The following is an 18,689-nucleotide window of genomic DNA, read 5'->3' as shown; positions in this document are numbered from 1 at the left end:
ATTAACAAATTAAGCATATAAAATATATGCATTTGTAAATATGTAATTCATATAGGTAAAGCAGTAGTGTATTTAAAATGATTGTTTTCGGGCAAAAATAGAGCTTTTGAAATAGGCAAAATATTTTTCATCAGTTGCTTTTTTTTTTTTAAGGGAATTTAAGACAGCCCTCAAGATCATTTAATCCAATTCCTCTGTTTTACCAGTGAGAAAATCCAGACTCATGAGATTGAATAATTTGTTAAAGATCACACAAGTAGGAACAGTTAGGACAAATATTGAACTTCACTGACATTCTTAAAATGTTTCTTTTATGCTTAAGAGTGCTGGAGCATATATTAAGATGAACAATTAACCATTTATCTAAACTTTTTTTTTCCCTCAAAAAAGAATACCCTTTTTGGTCAAATTTTCCCTTTCAGTCCTTTTTTTGTGTGGGTTTTTTGTTTGTTTTTAAACCCTTTTCTTGTCTTAAAATCAATACTGTGTATTGGTTCTAAGGCAAAAGAGTGACAAGGGCTAAGCAATGAAGGTTAAGTGACTTGCCCAGGGTCACACAGGACATGTCTGAAGCCAGATAAGAACCATTCTTCCCATCTCTGGTAGTGGCTCACAATCCACTCACCCACCTAGCTGACCCCTCAGTCCATCAGTTAAATTTGAAAAATTTGTACATCCTAATGAAGTCTCTGGTTCTAAATTCATATCTTTATCTTACCTTTATGATACTGGAATATTTAAAGAGGGAGTAAAAAGTATTTTATCAGTATTATACTATACTATACTATAGCTTTTTGTTTTCATTAATTGGCTTTTATTTTTCTTTTCTAGACACTTCGAAAAAATAAATTTCTGGGACCTAATCACACTGAGTCTTATTGCTGGCCTCCAATAGCTCGTGGATGTGATGTGGTTGTTGTATCTCATCATGGAAATGATCCTCTCTTATATATTCCACCAATGCTTACATTTTTGCATACTGGAGGCTGCTACAAGTCATTACCAAGTAGAAATGGAGTGAGTTGAAAACTTTGTTTTACGATTTAAAAATTAAATGTTTATTTTAAAATTCAGGTTCGGAGTTGATAAAGTCCCAAGTTAAGTCTAAACAAACTTTACTCCTAACCCATCTAGGACTATATCTTTCACTTTTGACATAATTCCAACTTTTTATTTTCTTCACTACTACTCATCTTCTTTGCTAGGGATCTGCTTTGCCTGTGGAATTTTTGGCTCTTGTTTGCCTGAGGTGTCATGGAATTGAAAATCACTGGGAAAAATAAAGAGGGAAGAGTATGCAATACGAAAAAGTCTGTAGGCAGAGGTGATAAAGAGATTGGGTGGAAGAATTGAAGTTTTGGAGATCATCCCAGGTTAATTGGGATCTTTCCCAAAAATGTCATGGAGGTACTGATTCAGTTTCTCATCCTGGTATGGAGGGTGACCTTTGGTTCCAGAGACTATGCCATTAGATCCCAAGCTTTGGGTGCTAAATATGTAAAGGTTCAGAGAGAAGCCCAGCAGTGAGCCCAGGGAAATTCAAAGAGGTTTATCTTACTTACTATGATGATTATAGGTCAGGGATTTTTAAGGCACAACTCTCCAAAATATTGCAGTTGGCATCAGTAGTAGGCACCCATATCTTTAAAGCAGAAAGGCTTGACAGGCAGTAGTAACCAAGTATAACTGACATTGTGAATTGTTAGCAAATTATATTTTGTAAAGAGTTGTTAAAGTTTGTCCATCTAATATGCAGAAAATTAATTGGAAAGATTTGAAGTAATATTCTTAAGGTTTAAATTATTTTTTATCTATACCTCTGCTTCTAAGGCCTCTTGTGATTCTCCTGAGGTTAAGTCTTTCTTAGTCTTTCCCTAGTGAAAATGTGGTGAAGCTTTAACACTGGAATTTGAGTGGGATGGGGGGGGGGGGTGGAAGAAGCTTATTTCTGGCTTTTTATCAGAGGTTTGAAATAGAGAAAGTACAGTAGGAATGCTCCTTTCAGAGGACTATTTGGTTATTTGTCATTAATCATTTTCTAAATAGTTATTAGAAGTTTATGTGTTAGTTCAAAAAACTATGTTGAAAAGAGACATGGATATAGTAAGGGGGCTTCAGACCTGGCTTGATTTCATATCTGATATCTCTGTAGCATGAAGCAGGTCAAGATAACCCTTTGGACCTCCATTTCTTCCATCTTTAAAACAAGTGAGTTGTACTATGGGATCATGCAGATCCCTTTAAACTTTATTTTCATTTGTATCTACTTTATGAAAGAATATTCAGATTCTAGATTTATTTTACTTTACTACATCTAATTCCTGTTCCTTAGAAGTGATTTTTCCCTCAAATCTATAGGTGTATTCTTTTTTTAAAATTTAAATTAACTTATTTAGTCAATTTAGAACATTATTCCTTGATTACAAGAATCATATTATCTCCCTCCCTCCCCTCCACCCACCTTTCCCGTAGCTGACATGCAATTTCACTGGGTATTACATGTGTCCTTGATCAAAACCTATTTCCATGTTGTTGGTGTTTGCATTAGGATGTTCATTTACATCCTCAACCATGTCCCCTCAACCCATGTATTCAAGCAGTAGTTTCCTTCGGTGTTTTTACTCCCACAGTTTTTTCTCTGAATGTGGCTAGTGTTCTTTCTCGTAGATTCGTCCAAGTTGTTCAGGGTCATAACATTGCCACAAATGGATAAGTCCATTACATTTGATTGTACCACAGTGTATCAGTCTCTGTGTACAATGTTCTCTTGGTTCTGCTCCTTTGGCTCTGCATCAATTCCTGGAGTTTGTTCCAGTTCCCATGGAATTCCTCCAGTTTATTATTCCTTTGAGCACAATAATATTCCATGACCAACGTATACCACAATTTTGTTCAGTCATTCCCCAATTGAAGGGCATCCCCTCGTTTTCCAATTTTTTGCCACCACAAAGAGCGCAGCTATGAATATTCTTGTACATGTGTTTTTCCTTATTATCTCTTTGGTATGCAGACCCAGCGGTGCTATGGCTGGATCAAAGGGCAGACAGTCATTTATCGCCTTTTGGGCATAGTTCCAAATTGCCCTCCAGAATGGTTGGATCAATTCACAACTCCACCAGCAATGCATTAATGTCCTGACTTTGCCACATCCCCTCCAGCATTCATTACTTTCCTTTGCTGTCATGTTAGCCAATCTGCTATGTGTTGTTCAGAGTTGTTTTGATTTGCATCTCTCTGATTATAAGAGATTTAGAACACTTTTTCATGTGCTTATTAATAGTTTTGATTTCTTTATCTGAAAATTGCCTATTCATGTCCCTTGCCTATTTATCAATTGGAGAATGGCTTGATTTTTTGTACAATTGATTTAGCTCTTTATAAATTTGACTAATTAGACCTTTGTCAGAGGTTTTTGTTATGAAGATTGTATCCCAATTTGTTGCTTCCCTTCTAATTTTGGTTGCATTGGTTTTGTTTGTACAAAACCTTTTTAATTTGATGTAATCAAAATTATTGATTTTATATTTTGTGTTTTGTTCTAGCTCTTGGTTTTAAAATATTTCCCAAAGATCTGACATGTATACTATTCTGTGTTCTGTGTTTGCTTATAGTTTCCTTCTTTATATTCAAGTTTATCTTGGTGTAGGATGTGGGATATTGATCCAAACCTAATCTCTTCCATACTGTCTTCCAATTTTCCCAGCAGTTTTTTATCAAATAGTGGATTTTGGTCCCAAAAGCTGGGATCTTTGGGCTTCTCACAGACTGTCTTGCTGAGGTCACTTATCCCAAGGCTGTTCCATTGATCCTCCTTTCTGTCTCTTAGCCACCTCCATATTGTTTTGATGACCACTGCTTTATAGTATAGTTTGAGATCTGGGACTGCAAGGCCTCCTTCCTTTGCATTTTTTTCATGATTTCCTTGGATATCCTTGATCTTTTGTTCTTCCAAATGAACTTTGTTATGGTTTTTTCTAGTTCAGTAAAAAAAAGTTTTTGGGGGAGTTCAATGGGTATGGCACTAATTAATTAAATTTTGGGTAGGATTGTCATTTTTATTATGTTAGCTTGTTCTACCCATGAGCAAATCAATGTTTTTCCAATTGTTTAGATCTAGTTTTAATTGTGTGGAGAGGGTTTTGTAGTTGTGTTCATATAATTCCTGTGTTTGTCTCGGCATATAGATTCCTAAGTATTTTATATTGTCTAGGGTAATTTTAAATGGAATTTCTCTTTCTAATTCTTGCTGCTGAGATGTATTGGAGATATATAGAAATGCTAATGACTTATGTGGGTTTATTTTGTATCCTGCAACTTTGCTAAAGTTGTTGATTATTTCCACTAGCTTTTTGGTTGATTTTCTAGGATTCTTTAAGTAGACCATCATATCATCTGCAAAGAGTGATAGCTTGGTCTCCTCATTGCCAATTTTAATACCTTCAATTTCTTTTTCTTCTCTAATTGCTACAGCTAGTAGGTGTATTCTTTTAAATTTTGATCCAGAATTAAATATTTCTTTTTTTGTCTTTTCAGCCATTAGCAGTAATTGTATGCCCTGGATGGAAAAAAGCTCAGCACATATTTGAACTATTAGAAGAATATGGGAGATGTTCAAGGCCTCTTCATCCTATGTTATTAATAATTGGACTTAACAAAGAAGAAGCTCAAAATATGAAGTTTCAGAGGGGATGTAAGCATTTTTAATGGAGATTTTGGTTCACATAAAAGAAAATAATACTGTGTCAAGTATAGTTTTATGTAGGAATATACTCTGCACAATCTTTTAATGGAGCTTCTTGGACTATGTGAAATACAGCAAATGTGATGAGCAAAAAGGTTTACTAAAAGAATTATCCACTTCATTAATGTGAATATAATAAAGTTTCCAAATATAAAAAGCTCAAGCCTTTGTATTTTGGTTTTAGCTTTAATCTATGATACTCTGAATCCAATTTCAGGTTGACACTAAATATATTAGCAATTTTTTTCTCAATTAGACTGATTAGCTTTTTTCAAAAATCACTTAAAAATTATTCCTAAAATCTGCAACAATATCTAAGTTATGGAAATGTTTGAACAATTGGAAAAAAGATGAATTAATCATTTTTTCTTCTCAAATATAGGTGAAGTGATTATAACAACACCCCATAGCCTCTTGAGACTTCTGAAGTATCATAGCTTGTTATTTCTCAGACTTTGTCATCTTATTTTTGATGAAGTTGAAGTGTTGTTCTCTGAAGCTGGTGAGCAAGTAAGTATATTGTATATTTAAATGCCATTGTAGATGGTTTGGCAGTGCCATAGTATATAGAGATCCCAGACCTTAATAGAAGACTTGTTTCAAGGTAGTCCTAATTACTCATTCTGCAAGAATCAAATAATCATATTCTAAGTTAGGGTTTATGCATGTTTATCCATGTTGTTAGGTGGTATTTACAAGCCATATTTCATTAAATCAAATAATTGTTTTTACAGATGCTTACTATTTTAGACTATTTCAAGAAAACTATTATAATTGAAGAAAGGGAATCTGCACCTCATCAGATTGTAGCTGTTGGAGCTCATTGGAGCAAACATATAGAACTTTTAACCAAAGAATTTATGAATGATCCTTACATTGTTATAACAGCCATGGAAGAAGCTGCTCTTTATGGAAACGTCCAGCAGGTAAACCATGAGTATATATTTTTTTCTTATTGCAGAAATTTAAGCTATATGTTGTAATGTTTAATTTAGAAAATGTTAATTAAATTTTAAAAAATATTTCAAAGTATATTTTTAAGAGTTTGAGACTATAGAGTTACCATATTAGTATTTAAACTAGACATTTTCATCCATTTGATTTCATAATACTGTCAATAAAAATAAAGAATACAGAAGTTTTTTCATTCCAGTTATGCTTTTTTTCTATTACTAGGTAGTGCAACTTTGTCTAGATTGTGAAAAAACCTCAACATTACTTCGAATGCTTGAGTTCAGTCCAAGTCATGCTCAGAAGACCTTGATATTCACAGGTTCTGTGGCTGAAGCAGAAATAGTTTGTAAGGTAAGAATTTCTAGTGAAAGACAAATTCATTATGTTCTCAAAAGAGTTTCTATGCCTCCATATAAAAGTGACTTTGGTCCTGAGAACTCAGGCGAGGTAAATATTGGCTGCAAAGATTATAAGGTAAAAAAAGAATTAAAAACAAACAATGATTCTCGTATTCTGAGTTATAGCAGAACATGGTTAGAATAAATATAATTTATGTTCATTATATATTGTTTCCAGAATTGAGAATTTAGTTTTTCAGAAAAGTCAATCTAATTTTCTTTTGCCACCACTGAAAGAAATAGAATATTTCACCTCCAAAGACTTTGGCTTCAGGTCCCAGCTTTCTTCTTTTTTTCCCTCCTTTAATATCCCTCTCCCATAGAAGTATAGTACAATGTTAATTTGGAATAGTGCAGTGTACAGTCAACTATCTTAAGTACAAAATTACTTTGCCACAAAATATGGAAGTATTAAAATACAAACTACAGATTAGCTAATAAATTTCTCATTAGTATACTAAGCTCAATTCCCTTACAGTGATTCTTTTATTCCAAGTGACCTGGCAAATTCCTCTACTCCCCATCGCTGGGTCATTCTCTTTTTTCATTCTTTATACTCATAGTACAAAACCAAGATCCCCTCCCCCCCCCCAATTATCCCCTTAGTCTTTGTCTTCTAGGGTAAAGGTTTTTAATCCCTACAAGATTTTTCAATTTTCAGCGTAGTCCAGACTTAGAAGGGTGGTAAGGTAGTTTAGACCTTTAAACTGATCCATAAGTCACAGGTATAAATTTTGTTATGTTACCTTACATAGATCTGTGGCCTTAAACTATTAAAACCTGAGGTTCAGATATAAACATCTCATTCTCCATCGGTGTATGTCCTGGAGGTCTAATGTGTTCATTTCGTTTAAACTTGTCACTAAAACATGTAACTACTGAATCATGTCACAACCATATAAGAGGCATTTCAGCAGATCAGGGCACCTAAATGACTCAATGGATTGAGGATAAGGGCAAGTCATTTAACCCCCATTACCTAGTCCTTACCACTCTTCTGCCTTGGTATTGATTCTAAGATGGAAAGTAAGAGCTAGAATATGGGAGTGAAGTGACTTGCCCAGGGTCACACAACACAGGAAGTTTCTGAGGCCAGATTTCACCTCAGGCCTTCCCATTTCTAGGTCTGCCTCTCAATCCACTGAGCCACCCAGCTGCCCCCAAGGATTTTTATATATTTATTTATTTTATTTTTACATTTTTTGTCTAGTAATTTTGAAATTTTCATCTAATTAGTCAATTTAGAATATTTTTCTTTGGTTACAAGAGTCATGTTCTTTCCCTCCCCCATCCCGGTCCCCTCTTGTAGCCAACGTGTAATTCCACTGGGTTTTACATGTGTCCTTGATCAAAACCCATTTCCATATTGTTGATGTTTGTACCAGGGTGATCATTTAGAGTCTACATCCCCAATCATATCTCCATCGACCCATGTGATCAAGCAGCTGTTTTTCTTCTGTGTTTCTACTCCCATAGTTCTTCCTCTGGATGTGGATAGTATTCTTTCTCATAAGTCTCTCCTAATTATTCTGGATCACTGCATTGCTACTACTAGAGAAGTCCATTACATTCAATTGTACCACAGTGTATCTATCAGTCTCTGTGTATAATGTTCTCCTTGTTCTGCTCCTCTCATGCTGCATCAATTGTTGGAGGTCATTCCAGTTCACATATAATATAATTACTTTGGGCACAATAGTATTCCATCACCAATATATACCACAATTTGTTCAGTCATTCCCCAATTGAAGGACATCATCTCATTTTTCAGTTTTTTGCCACCACAAAGAATGCAGCTGTGAATATTCTTGTACAAGTCTTTTTTCTTATTATCTCTTTGGGGTACAAACCCAGCAGTGCTATGTCTGGGTCAAAGGGCAGACAGTCTTTTAGCGCCCTTTAGGCATAGTTCCAAATTGCCCTCCAGAATGGTTGGATCAATTCACAACTCCACCAGCAATGCATTAATGTCCCAATTTTGCCACATCCCCTCCAACATTCTTTACTTTCTTTTGCTGTTATGTTATATAATCTGCTAGGTGTGAGGTAATACCTCAGAGTTGTTTTAATTTGCATTTCTCTGATTGTAAGAGATTAGAACACTTTTTCATGTGCTTATTAATAGCTTTGATTTCTTTATCTAAAAATTGCCTTGATTTTTTGAACAATTGATTTAGCTCTTTATAAATTTGACTAATTAGACCTTTGTCAGAGGTTTCTGTTATGAAGATTTCCCCCAATTTGTTGCTTCCCTTATTTTGGTTGCATTGGTTTTGTTTGTACAAAGCCTTTTTAATTTAATGTAATCAAAATTGTTTATTTTATATTTTAGAATTTTTTCTAACTCTTGCTTGGTCTTAAAATCTTTTCTTTCCCAAAGATCTGGCAAATATTATTCTGTGTTCACCTAATTTACTTATAGTTTCCTTCTTTATATTCAAGTCATTCACCCATTCTGAATTTCTTGGTGTAGGGTGTGAGATATTGATCCAAACCTAATCTCTCCCGTACTGTCTTCCAATTTTCCTAGCAGTTTTTGTCAAATAGTGGGGTTTTGTCCCAAAAGTTTGAACTTTGTTATATTTTTTTCTAATTCAGTAAAAAAGTTTTTTGGTAGTTCAATGGATATGGCACTAAATAAGTAAATTAATTTGGGTAGGATGGTCATTTTTATTATGTTAGTTTGTCCTACCCATGAGCAATTAATGTTTTTCCAATTATTTAGATCTGGTTTTAGTTGTGTGGAAAGCTTTTTGTAGTTGCGTTTATATAATTATATAGTTCCTGTGTTTGTCTTTGCAGATAGATTCCCAAGGATTTTATATTGTCTAGGGTGATTTTAAATGCAATTTCTCTTTTCTAATTCCTGCTGCTGAAATGGGTTAGAGATATATAGAAATGCTGAAGACTTAATGCGGGGTTTTTTTGTATCCTGCAGCTTTGCTTAAGTTGTTGATTATTTCCACTAACTTTTTAGCTAATTCTCTAGGATTCTTTAAGTAGACCATCATATCATCTGCAAAGAGTGATAGCTTGGTCTCCTCATTGCCTATTTTAATGCCTTCAATTTCTTTTTCTTCTCTAATTGCTACTGCTAGTGTTTCGAGTACTATGTTAAATAATAGAGGTGATAATGGGCATCCTTGTTTCACTCCTGATCTTATTGGGATGGCTTCTAGTTTATCCCCATTGCAGATGATGTTTGCTTATGGTTTTAGATATACTGTTTATATATTTTTTAGGAAAGGCCCTTCTATTCCTATATTTTCTAGTGTTTTCAAAAGGAATGAGTATTGTATTTTGTCAAAGGCTTTTTCTGCATCTATTGAGATAATCATGTGATGTCTATTGTTGGGTTGTTGATATGGTCAATTATGCAGATGCTTTCCCTAATATTGAGCCAGACTTGCATTCCTAATATAAATCTTTCTGGTCATAGTAAATATATATAATCCTTATAACTTGCTGGACTCTTTTTGCTAGTATTTTTATTTAAGATTTTTGCATCTATGTTCATTAAGGGGATTGGACTATAGTTTTCTTTCTCTGTTTTTGACCTGGAATCAGTACCCTATTTGTGTCATAAAAGGAATTTGGTAGAACTCCTTCTCTGCTTATTCTGTCAAATAGTCTGTATAGTATTGGGATTAGTTGTTCTTTGAATGTTTGATAGAATTCACTTGTGAATCTATCAGGCCCTGGGGATTTTTTCTTAGGGAGTTCTTTGATGGCTTGTTTAATTTCTTTTTCTGATATGGGATTGTTTAAGTATTCTATTTCTTCTTCTGTTAATATAAGCAATTTATATTTTTGTAAATATTCATCCATATCATCTAGATTGCCATATTTGTTGCCATATAATTGGGCAAAATAGTTTTTAATGATTGCCTTAATTTCTTCTTCATTAGAGGTGAAGTCTCCCTTTTCATCTTTGATACTGTTGATTTGGTTTTCTTCTTTCCTTTTTTTATTAGATTGACCAATACTTTGTCTGTTGTATTTGTTTTTTCAAAATACCAGCTTCTAGTCTCATTTATTATTTCAATAGTTCTTTGACTTTCAATTTTATTAATTTCTCCTTTAATTTTTAGGATCTTTAATTTAGTTTTCAACTGGGGATTTTTAATTTGTTCACTTTCAAGTTTTTTGGTTTGCATGTCCAATTCATTGACCTCTGCCCTCCCTAATTTGTTAATATATGAACTCAAAGATATAAATTTCCTCCTGAGTACTGTATGATTGAAAATCTGTTACCATAAAAAAGAAGTACATATCTCAAGAGCCCACTGACTTCCTGTCATTACGTACTTCTTGTAGACAGAGGATAAAGGGCATGGGCTTTGGAGGCTGCCAGTCTCTGATATATATATATATATATATATATATATATATATATATATATATATAAAATCAACATTGATCCTGGGGAATGGGGTTGACTAAAAAATGGCTAACCAGCCATGAGCACGTGGTCTTTATTTTCTATCTTCTTTATTCCTTGATTTCTAATGATCATTAATAAATCTCTTTAAATATGATATTATTATTGAGATTAAATTATAACTTTTACCTTCAAGTCGGAGAAGAACCTCTCAAATTTTTAAGGTATCCTAGATAACATTTTTTTAAGCCACATTTCTCCAGCCAAGGCTTTTTGCCCACCCCACCCACCCTCGCAAATTCCAACTCTCTTTGGAGCTGCTATGTTTTTCTTTTACTACTTTTTTCCGGGTTGCTTGCTCTCCCTACTGGCCAGGCTATTTTTAGCAGGCAGACTCTTGGATTAAAAGGAATAAACCACTTCTCTTGTCCAACTGCTTGCATCCTTTATTCCTCGTTCCTCCTCCCTGCTGACTCTGGTGTTGCTGATACTGCTTCCTCCTGATCTTCTGGACCCAGATCACTGATCTGGCCCCAGTCCTGGCCTCCAGAAATCCTCCTCCTGATCTCCAGCTCTGATCCTAAATCGGTCTCTGCCCTGACCCTGATCACTGTTGCTGCCTCTGCTGGGCTGATTGCTGCCACCGAGAAGCTAGGAGTCCTTAGAGTCACTCCTCCCGGCAGATGGTTTAAAAAAAAAAAAGAAAGAAAACAGGATGTCTTTTTCCTTAGGCAATGATTTGCCTCCTTACTCCCTCTGGGGAAACTAGCATTTTACCTCAGGGGGGACAGGAAGAAGGAAGAGACTCTTCCAAACAGGAAATTGATTACAATCATGAAGTATTCTATGAAAGAGCACCACATTACCCATTTCAAACAGCTTCCAGCTTTAGGATTTTTTTTTCTTTCTACCACAATCCTTTCAATTATTTTGCCTGAGATTCAGGGGAGAAATTCACCCCCCTACAACTCTTTGCCATTTGGGCCTGCTCAGTTTGAAATTCCTAAAACCCATATTCTCCCTCACTATGGGAGATACTACAGTGCTGACAGTAGGAATCTGAATTTTAGAAAAAGGAACTTTAAAGGGTCTGGAGGTGAAATTTTAAGCCTTTTTAGACTCCTTTTTTTTTTTAATGAAAGTCTCTGTATCTTGTATTTTGCTGATTGTTTTGTTTAAGATCTAATTTTGTTGTTTTAAGTTCATATATTAAATGTATTCAATACTGTTCTGTTACACTGAATCATTTTAATCTACTGTGTTTTAACTCTTACATATATTTTGTTACCTTTCCCTTGTGACTACTGAACAAAATATTGTAAAATATTGTAAAAGCCCATAAACAGCCTTTTTTTTCCATTTTGCCTTTGTTAATTGTCATATAGATGATGGACAGACTCAACATGGCTAACAACCTTTAGAGAATTTAATAAGCTAAGGATTTAATTGTAGTGTTAAGGGGTCTTCAGAAATCATTTTAATTAACTAGTGGTTTCTGAATGGATGTTTTTTTAAATTTATATTTTAAAGAACGTTGTATTAAAAGTAGAGAAACAAATATTCTTACCAAGGTATTTCTATGAAGCAGGAAGCCAAAAGAGCTCCTGCAAATTTCTTCAGTTTAATTTACTTCCCCCAGAGCAATCTAGATTTTCTGGTGATGTTCTAGACCCAAATAAGTTTTACTTTGTTTAAAAATATACATGCCAAGGTTGAAAGGTTTGCTATGTCTGTAAAAATTGTGACAAATATCCATCTGTTCATAGGGTTGGTTTTTTATTTATTTTTTTTGGCATACAGCAACTTATAGGAAATATGATAGTGGGTTTGTTTGCTATTGTTATTAAAAGGGGCATTATAATTTTGGGGATTTTGATACTTTTTGAATGTGCATTACATTTTGTACTATTGTTCTTTATAAAAAACTGTTACTTTGTGAAAACCATTTGCTTGTACTCACAGTGGATCATGGTCAGGTTTAAAGAGATAAGGATCTCATTTTCTATGAGAAACCTTTTGTATTCTACATTTTCTTAGCTGACAGAGTGTCAATGATTGTAAGCTATATATTTTTTATTTTTAAAACCCTTTTATTATTGTTTTTGGTTGCATGTGCAATATACTATTTCAGTTTTTTTTTTTAATTTTTTCACTCCTTTTTGTATTTGAAGCACAGGTCACCAGTATTGAGAAGATTTTCTTTAACTTTTTTTATTTTGCAGTAATATAAGTTTAAAATATATTTTCTATAATGTCAATGCATACCCAAAAAGCTTTAGACTATAAAAAAATGATGCTATTGATTGTTAAAAAATTATGGGACTTTGCTTAATGATTCTGTCTGATTTCAGGACAAGAGAATACAAAAAGAACCATTGTACAGTGCCAAAGAAGCACAAAGCTAAACTGCATAGTGCCAATCGAGCACAAAGTCAAAGAGACCAACCAATCCCAATGGGATTTATGAAAATTATGAGCCAAGACAAGAGGACTTGAACTTGTTTGGGGTTCAAGGTTGCGGCTGTTTAATGTGTGTTAAAGGCAGGTCTTCCTTGTCCCACATTCTGCCAAGTATCTCAAATTTGGCTCTTACCTGGTTCCTATAATCTAGTCTCTTTTCTGTCTTTCATGGTGTGGCAAACATTTTATAGTCTTGGCTACTGATTGGGTAAATGCATAATTGCTTAAATCATTTTAATTGGGCCCTGATTCAAGGACCTGTTATGGATTTATTTTTCCTTTATTTAGAATTTTTACACATAAGACTTTGATAGTTTATATTTCATCCAGATCTTATTTTTTTAATTTGGATTTTAAAAAATATTTTTTCTCTCCCTTGCCAATTGATTCATATACCTCATAACTCGGCCATATATCCCTAAGTGATCCCTATGGTTTTCAACACCCTTTTCAGGAAGGAATGTATTATTATTATTTTAAATAGCAAATTTTAAATTCTTTTTGAGGTAATTTTAGGTTAAGAAACATGCTACCTTTCCAAATCCAGAAAATGAACTCTTCTTAGAAGGCATCATGAAGATGCCTCCACAGACCACAAGCTACATCAAGAAGATCCAGAATGAACTTTGTGTGTGGTTGATTGAACTGAAGGTTGATTGAACATTTAATTTGAATGTATACTCTTATTCCAAGAAGGGACTGCCCCCTAACTGGATTTTTGTCAGTGCACCTAGCAATTATTGGTTTTGTCTCTTTTCTTCTTATCCTCAAATTATTGCAATTTCAAAGTTGGTATGTTTATAAGACCCACTGGAGAGACTAGTCTTCTGTGGGTCTTGGGGTGGGGGGGAAATGTATGATTGTAAATCTGTTACCCAAAAAAAGAACTACATATCCCAAGAGCCCACTGACTTCCTGTCATTACATACTTCCTGTAGACAGAGGATAACGGGTGTGGGCTTTGGAGGCTTCTATTCTCTGATGTAGAATCAGCATTGATGGTGGTGAATGGGGTTGACTAAAAAATGGCTAACCAGCCATGGGCACATGGTCTTTATTTTGTATCTTTATTCCTTGATTTCTAATGATCATTAATAAATCTCTTAAAGTATGGTATTAGTATTGAGATTTAATTTTAACTTTTACAGTACTGCTTTGGCTGTAGTACTGTAGTAGGTAGTCTATATTGGTAGGTCCTGAGTCTATACTGCCACCATGTTTACCCGGAAGTCTGTCTAGTCCCAAGGATTTTTTAAAAAATGAATAAATTGAACAAACAGATCCTCTGGAAGCTATTTGCTGAATACAACAATTTTATTTTCTCAGTCTTTAAAGATAAGATCCTTTTTTGTCTTGTTTAATCATTTTTCAGTAGAGTCTAACCCTTCATGACCCCATTTGGCATTTTCTTGGCAAAGATATCACAATGGTTATTCATTTTCTTTTCCAGCTCATTTTATAGATGAAGAATTGAGGCCAGCAGGGTTAAGTGACTTTTCCAGGACACAGAACTATTAAATATCTAAAACTAGTATAGAACTCAGTAAGAGGAGTCTTTCTGTCACCAGGCCTTGTGCTGTATCTACTGAGCTGCACTTATGTTGTGGTTATATAAACCAAAAACTTAATTGTCTCTCCCAGTCTAGGAAAGTATATTAACCAGTACTATAACACATTTAGAGAGTCTTTTTGATATCAAAAGATTTATACAAACCAAAGAAAAAGGTATAAAAGTATAACAGTCTAGGGCCATTTCATGTGAGGGTAAACTTTTGCTATTCTTGAAAGATAAGTATTAAATTAATCATAATAGTCAAAATGAACATAATCAAGACTGAGTCATGAGGAAAAATGTAATTATATTTGTTTCCTGTGCTTCAAAGGTAGGAAATTGGAATGATTTTCATTCCCAGAAAAAGATTTTTCATAATATAAAGGAATTATAGGCTAGTAACCCTGAAAAACTTATTTGGTTAAATCATTCTCCAAAATTCTAGAAAAGTAGGTTGGCTTAAAAATAGATTATCTCAGCAATTCTTCTTAATTATACTGAGATCATTTATAGGTATAGTTTAAACTTTATTGAATATTTTAAATTTATACTTATTGAAATTCTACCTTAAGGATTTTTTTATTTCTTCAGGTAGTGGAAAGCAGTTCAATATTTTGCTTGAAAATGCACACAGAAATTGCTGCTAATTTTAAAAATGTATTAGAACAATGGAAAAAGAAGTTAAGTCTTGGGTCTCATATTGTATTGGGTAAGTGCTATTTTTATTTGTTAAGAGTGGTAATATAGATAGGATCACTCATTGATGCTTTTGTGAAGCAATTTTACTACATCTTCAAAACATGTGAAGCTTTTTATATAATAACTTTCTAAAATGAAATGTTATTTTTACAAAACTTCTGACTTGGAGCTACAAACTGAATATGAATATGGTCAGCAAATGGTCCTGTCCTGAAACAAATTAGAACTTTGAAAAGCCTTCAAATATTGTGATCCAAAAGTTATACCCTCTCAAAGTGCTGTGTGGATAGATTGTAGGGGGTCCATGATTTTCAATGGGGGAGGAAGTCACATCTCAATTTTAACATAATTGGTTTTGTAAAAATAATAAATGGTGAGCTACATAAACATAAATTTTAAAACTATACCAATACAGATTCAAAACTGTTCAGATACTTTTGATAGATGTAATAAAAAATATCTTCAGTCATGAGGAGAAACTCAAATGTGAACTTCCCTTCAGGGTTCAGGGCCAGGCAGAAGGACTCTTATTATAAAAAATGAAATATTTATTGAAATATATAAGGATAACAAGGATTTCTAATTCTAAGGGATTCTAAATCCACCCAAATAAACTTCCTGTGTTTCACAGGTTACACTAATCCTCCTTGATCTGACTAACCCAAATTTATACTATCTAAATAAAACCTACCACTATTATCCTTAAAATTCTTAACATCGCCTTACAGTTACAAAATAACAAAGGCTAGCTGGTTGAGCCTCAACAAGAATCAAGTTAGGACTCTGAGCCTTAATAGACTCGGAATCCAAACCAAAGACCAGGTTTTTCTTTGGTCTTCTCAGAATTAAATCAATCTAAAAAAACTGTAATAGATAGTCAATAGTGTTTCCCAAGTTGGGAAAGGAAAACCCTGAGCTCCTTTAGGAAAACACTGAGCTCCTTCAGGTCTTTCCCTCAGACAGAGAGAGAGGCAAAGATGTTACCTCCTCCATCTCTGAGAGTCTCTCAGTGAGTATCTCTGCTACCTGCCAGAGACCAACTCCCAACTGCCAGAGAGAGTAACTGACATAGAAAAACGGGTATAACTGTCAATAATTGAAATTAATATGCGCTCTCAGCTCTGCTTCAAACTCCAATTCTTTTCTCAAGCCAGCCACTTTACTTCTTATCTCTAAACTAATAAAATAATGCTTATTTTCTAATTTCATCCTTACAGTTTTCTTAGGAGAGTTGCTTTCCTACTTAAAAACATTTTCATGTCTCCTCCTTCCTCAAAAAAGTCTCACTTGATAACTGTTCATCCCTGCTACCTGTCATTCCAAAACTTATCCTTTTAGTGGCTAAATTTGACAGTGCTGCCTACACAATTATTCTCTTCTTGTCTGTTTGTAGTCTGATTTCCAATATTCTTCCCAAAGTTACTATCTCTTTAATTGTCAGATCTAATGTCTTTGACCTCTCTTATAAGTCGTTGACAGTGTCATTCATCCTCTTCTCTATGGGTCTTCATTACATTGCTTGATGTCTCTTTGTACCTGTCTGATTCTCTCCATTTCTGACTCCTTTACTGGATCTTTATCCATATCTCAACTATGAACCATGTTCTGTTCTGGACCCTTTTCTCCCTCTGTTACAATTTTACTTGGTATTCTTAGCTCCAGTGGGTTCAGTTATTATGTCTATGTAGGTGTTTTTCAGATCATCTTGTCTAGCCCTAACTTCTCTGCTGGTCTCCAATCTCACATCTTCCACTGCTAGATTATAGGCTCCTTGCAAGCAGAGACTGTATTTTTGCCTCTTTATATCCCTAGGGCACAGTGCCTGACACATAGTAGATTTTTAATACTAGTTAATTCATTGATGATATTTTATATATTTAAATAAAAATAATATTATGAGAAGGGATCTACAGGTTTCAACAAACATAAAGAAGTCTAGGACACAAAAGGTTAAGAATGCTCTTATAGGTAGAATCATAGATTTAGCCATTATTTTAAAAGGTTCAGTTTTAGAGATAAGAGAAATATAATACTGAATTATTTCAGTAATACAGTGATATTTGTTAATTGCCTTCTTTGTGCCAACTACAAGAGTTTACATGCATTCAAGGGTAAAGTCACTGGCAAATATATTATGACAGTACAAAATCTAAAGAAGTGTCAAAATTTGATGAGTCTGGATTTACAATAAGTAGAAGAAACATTTTGAGAGTAAAGGAGATTGCACAATTAGTGGGAAAGGGCTAGGGAAATTTGGCTAAAAGATTTCTTGGTGTAAAAATATAATGTAAGGAATTTTCTTGAAGAATGGTAAAATGTGAACCATTTTGAAAATTCAGTTTTCTATCATGTTGTTTAACTCTGCTTTTTTTTTTTCTTTTCAGTTTTAACTGATGACTGCATACCTCCTTTGGCTATAACTGATGCAACTTGTGTGATTCATTTTAGTTTTCCTGGTTCTCCAAAAATTTTTGGAGGACGTCTATATTGCATGTCTGATAATTTCCAAAGTTTAATTGAACAGGTCTGAATCACTTTTAATATAGTCTTTGAATATTACTATTCACCTTAAAAAATGATGATATACTTAAAAGCTGTAGGGTACCACAATTGAGACTGATCTGAATTAAACTTTTCCTTCTTGTTTTCCTCAATTTTAAGGGCACTTCCTCAGAGCAAGGAAATAAAAAGGCAAAATCTATTTTGCTACTAACAGAGAGAAGTGCGTGCTGTGCGGTTGGTGTATTGCGTTACTTGGAACGAACAGATGCTAAAATTCCACCAGAGCTATGTGACTTCACTGCAGGTGTTTTGGAAGCTAAGGAAGATAAGAAGCTCAGAAGACCTCTTTGTCATTATTTTAAGGTTTCTGGGTTTTGCAAGTAAGATGGGTCACAGTTTAGTAGTGATGAATTTTCCAAGTTGGTTATTCTCTGTATATCAAATGATTGCATTCAAAAGTGAGACAGTTAATTAAAAAGTGAAATTATAAAGTTACAGAAAGGATAATTTTTAATTGAGGTAATTTTGTAGCACATTTCAACATTAGTAACGCACAAAGCATTTTTCTCTCTACATGTCAGAAATTACATATCTGGGACAGATGAATGAGATTATTATCAGCATTTTTTCTTCATTGTGACCAGAAAATTATTTGTCTATTCTTCTCAGATCCCTTCCCTTTCACTCTGCTTCTGCTTAAAAAGCATTAATTCATTCTGTTGGATTTTTTAAAATATAAATAAAGTTCTTAGACATGGCTTAAGACAGAGCTTTGAGTGTAAGGAAAATAGATGGTAGGTTGATTTCAGAAGTATTTGTTACTAACAGTTTTAGGGACTTAGTTGAATTTTTAATTCCTTTGTCACTTGGTATGCATTTAAACCAGCAGTTTGAGAATTGAAGATGGAGGTGTGTCACAACTACTTTAATGAATTTATTTTACTTTTTGGTTTTGATTTTTTATATATTTTGCATTTATCTGAACACAGGCTATATTGTAAA

At 33.9% G+C, this 18,689-nt stretch overlaps 1 protein-coding gene across 9 annotated transcripts in view; it reads left to right on the top strand.

The window, feature by feature from the left end:
* The window catches only part of TDRD12 (tudor domain containing 12), a 79,185-nt gene that overhangs the window by 39,224 nt on the left and 21,272 nt on the right, over nt 1–18,689 (top strand). For all 9 annotated transcript variants that reach the window (XM_056812197.1, XM_016428036.2, XM_056812199.1 and 6 more), the window contains 8 exons: nt 832–1,017; nt 4,534–4,690; nt 5,124–5,251; nt 5,476–5,667; nt 5,918–6,046; nt 15,078–15,195; nt 17,570–17,709; nt 17,847–18,067. In XM_056812197.1, the coding sequence (XP_056668175.1) occupies nt 832–1,017; nt 4,534–4,690; nt 5,124–5,251; nt 5,476–5,667; nt 5,918–6,046; nt 15,078–15,195; nt 17,570–17,709; nt 17,847–18,067 (1,271 nt within the window). The remainder of the gene's footprint in view (nt 1–831; nt 1,018–4,533; nt 4,691–5,123; nt 5,252–5,475; nt 5,668–5,917; nt 6,047–15,077; nt 15,196–17,569; nt 17,710–17,846; nt 18,068–18,689) is intronic.

Source organism: Monodelphis domestica, chromosome 1 (genome assembly GCF_027887165.1).
Source record: "Monodelphis domestica isolate mMonDom1 chromosome 1, mMonDom1.pri, whole genome shotgun sequence".
NCBI lineage: Eukaryota > Metazoa > Chordata > Mammalia > Didelphimorphia > Didelphidae > Monodelphis > Monodelphis domestica.
This window is presented reverse-complemented; position numbering and strand designations above follow the sequence as displayed.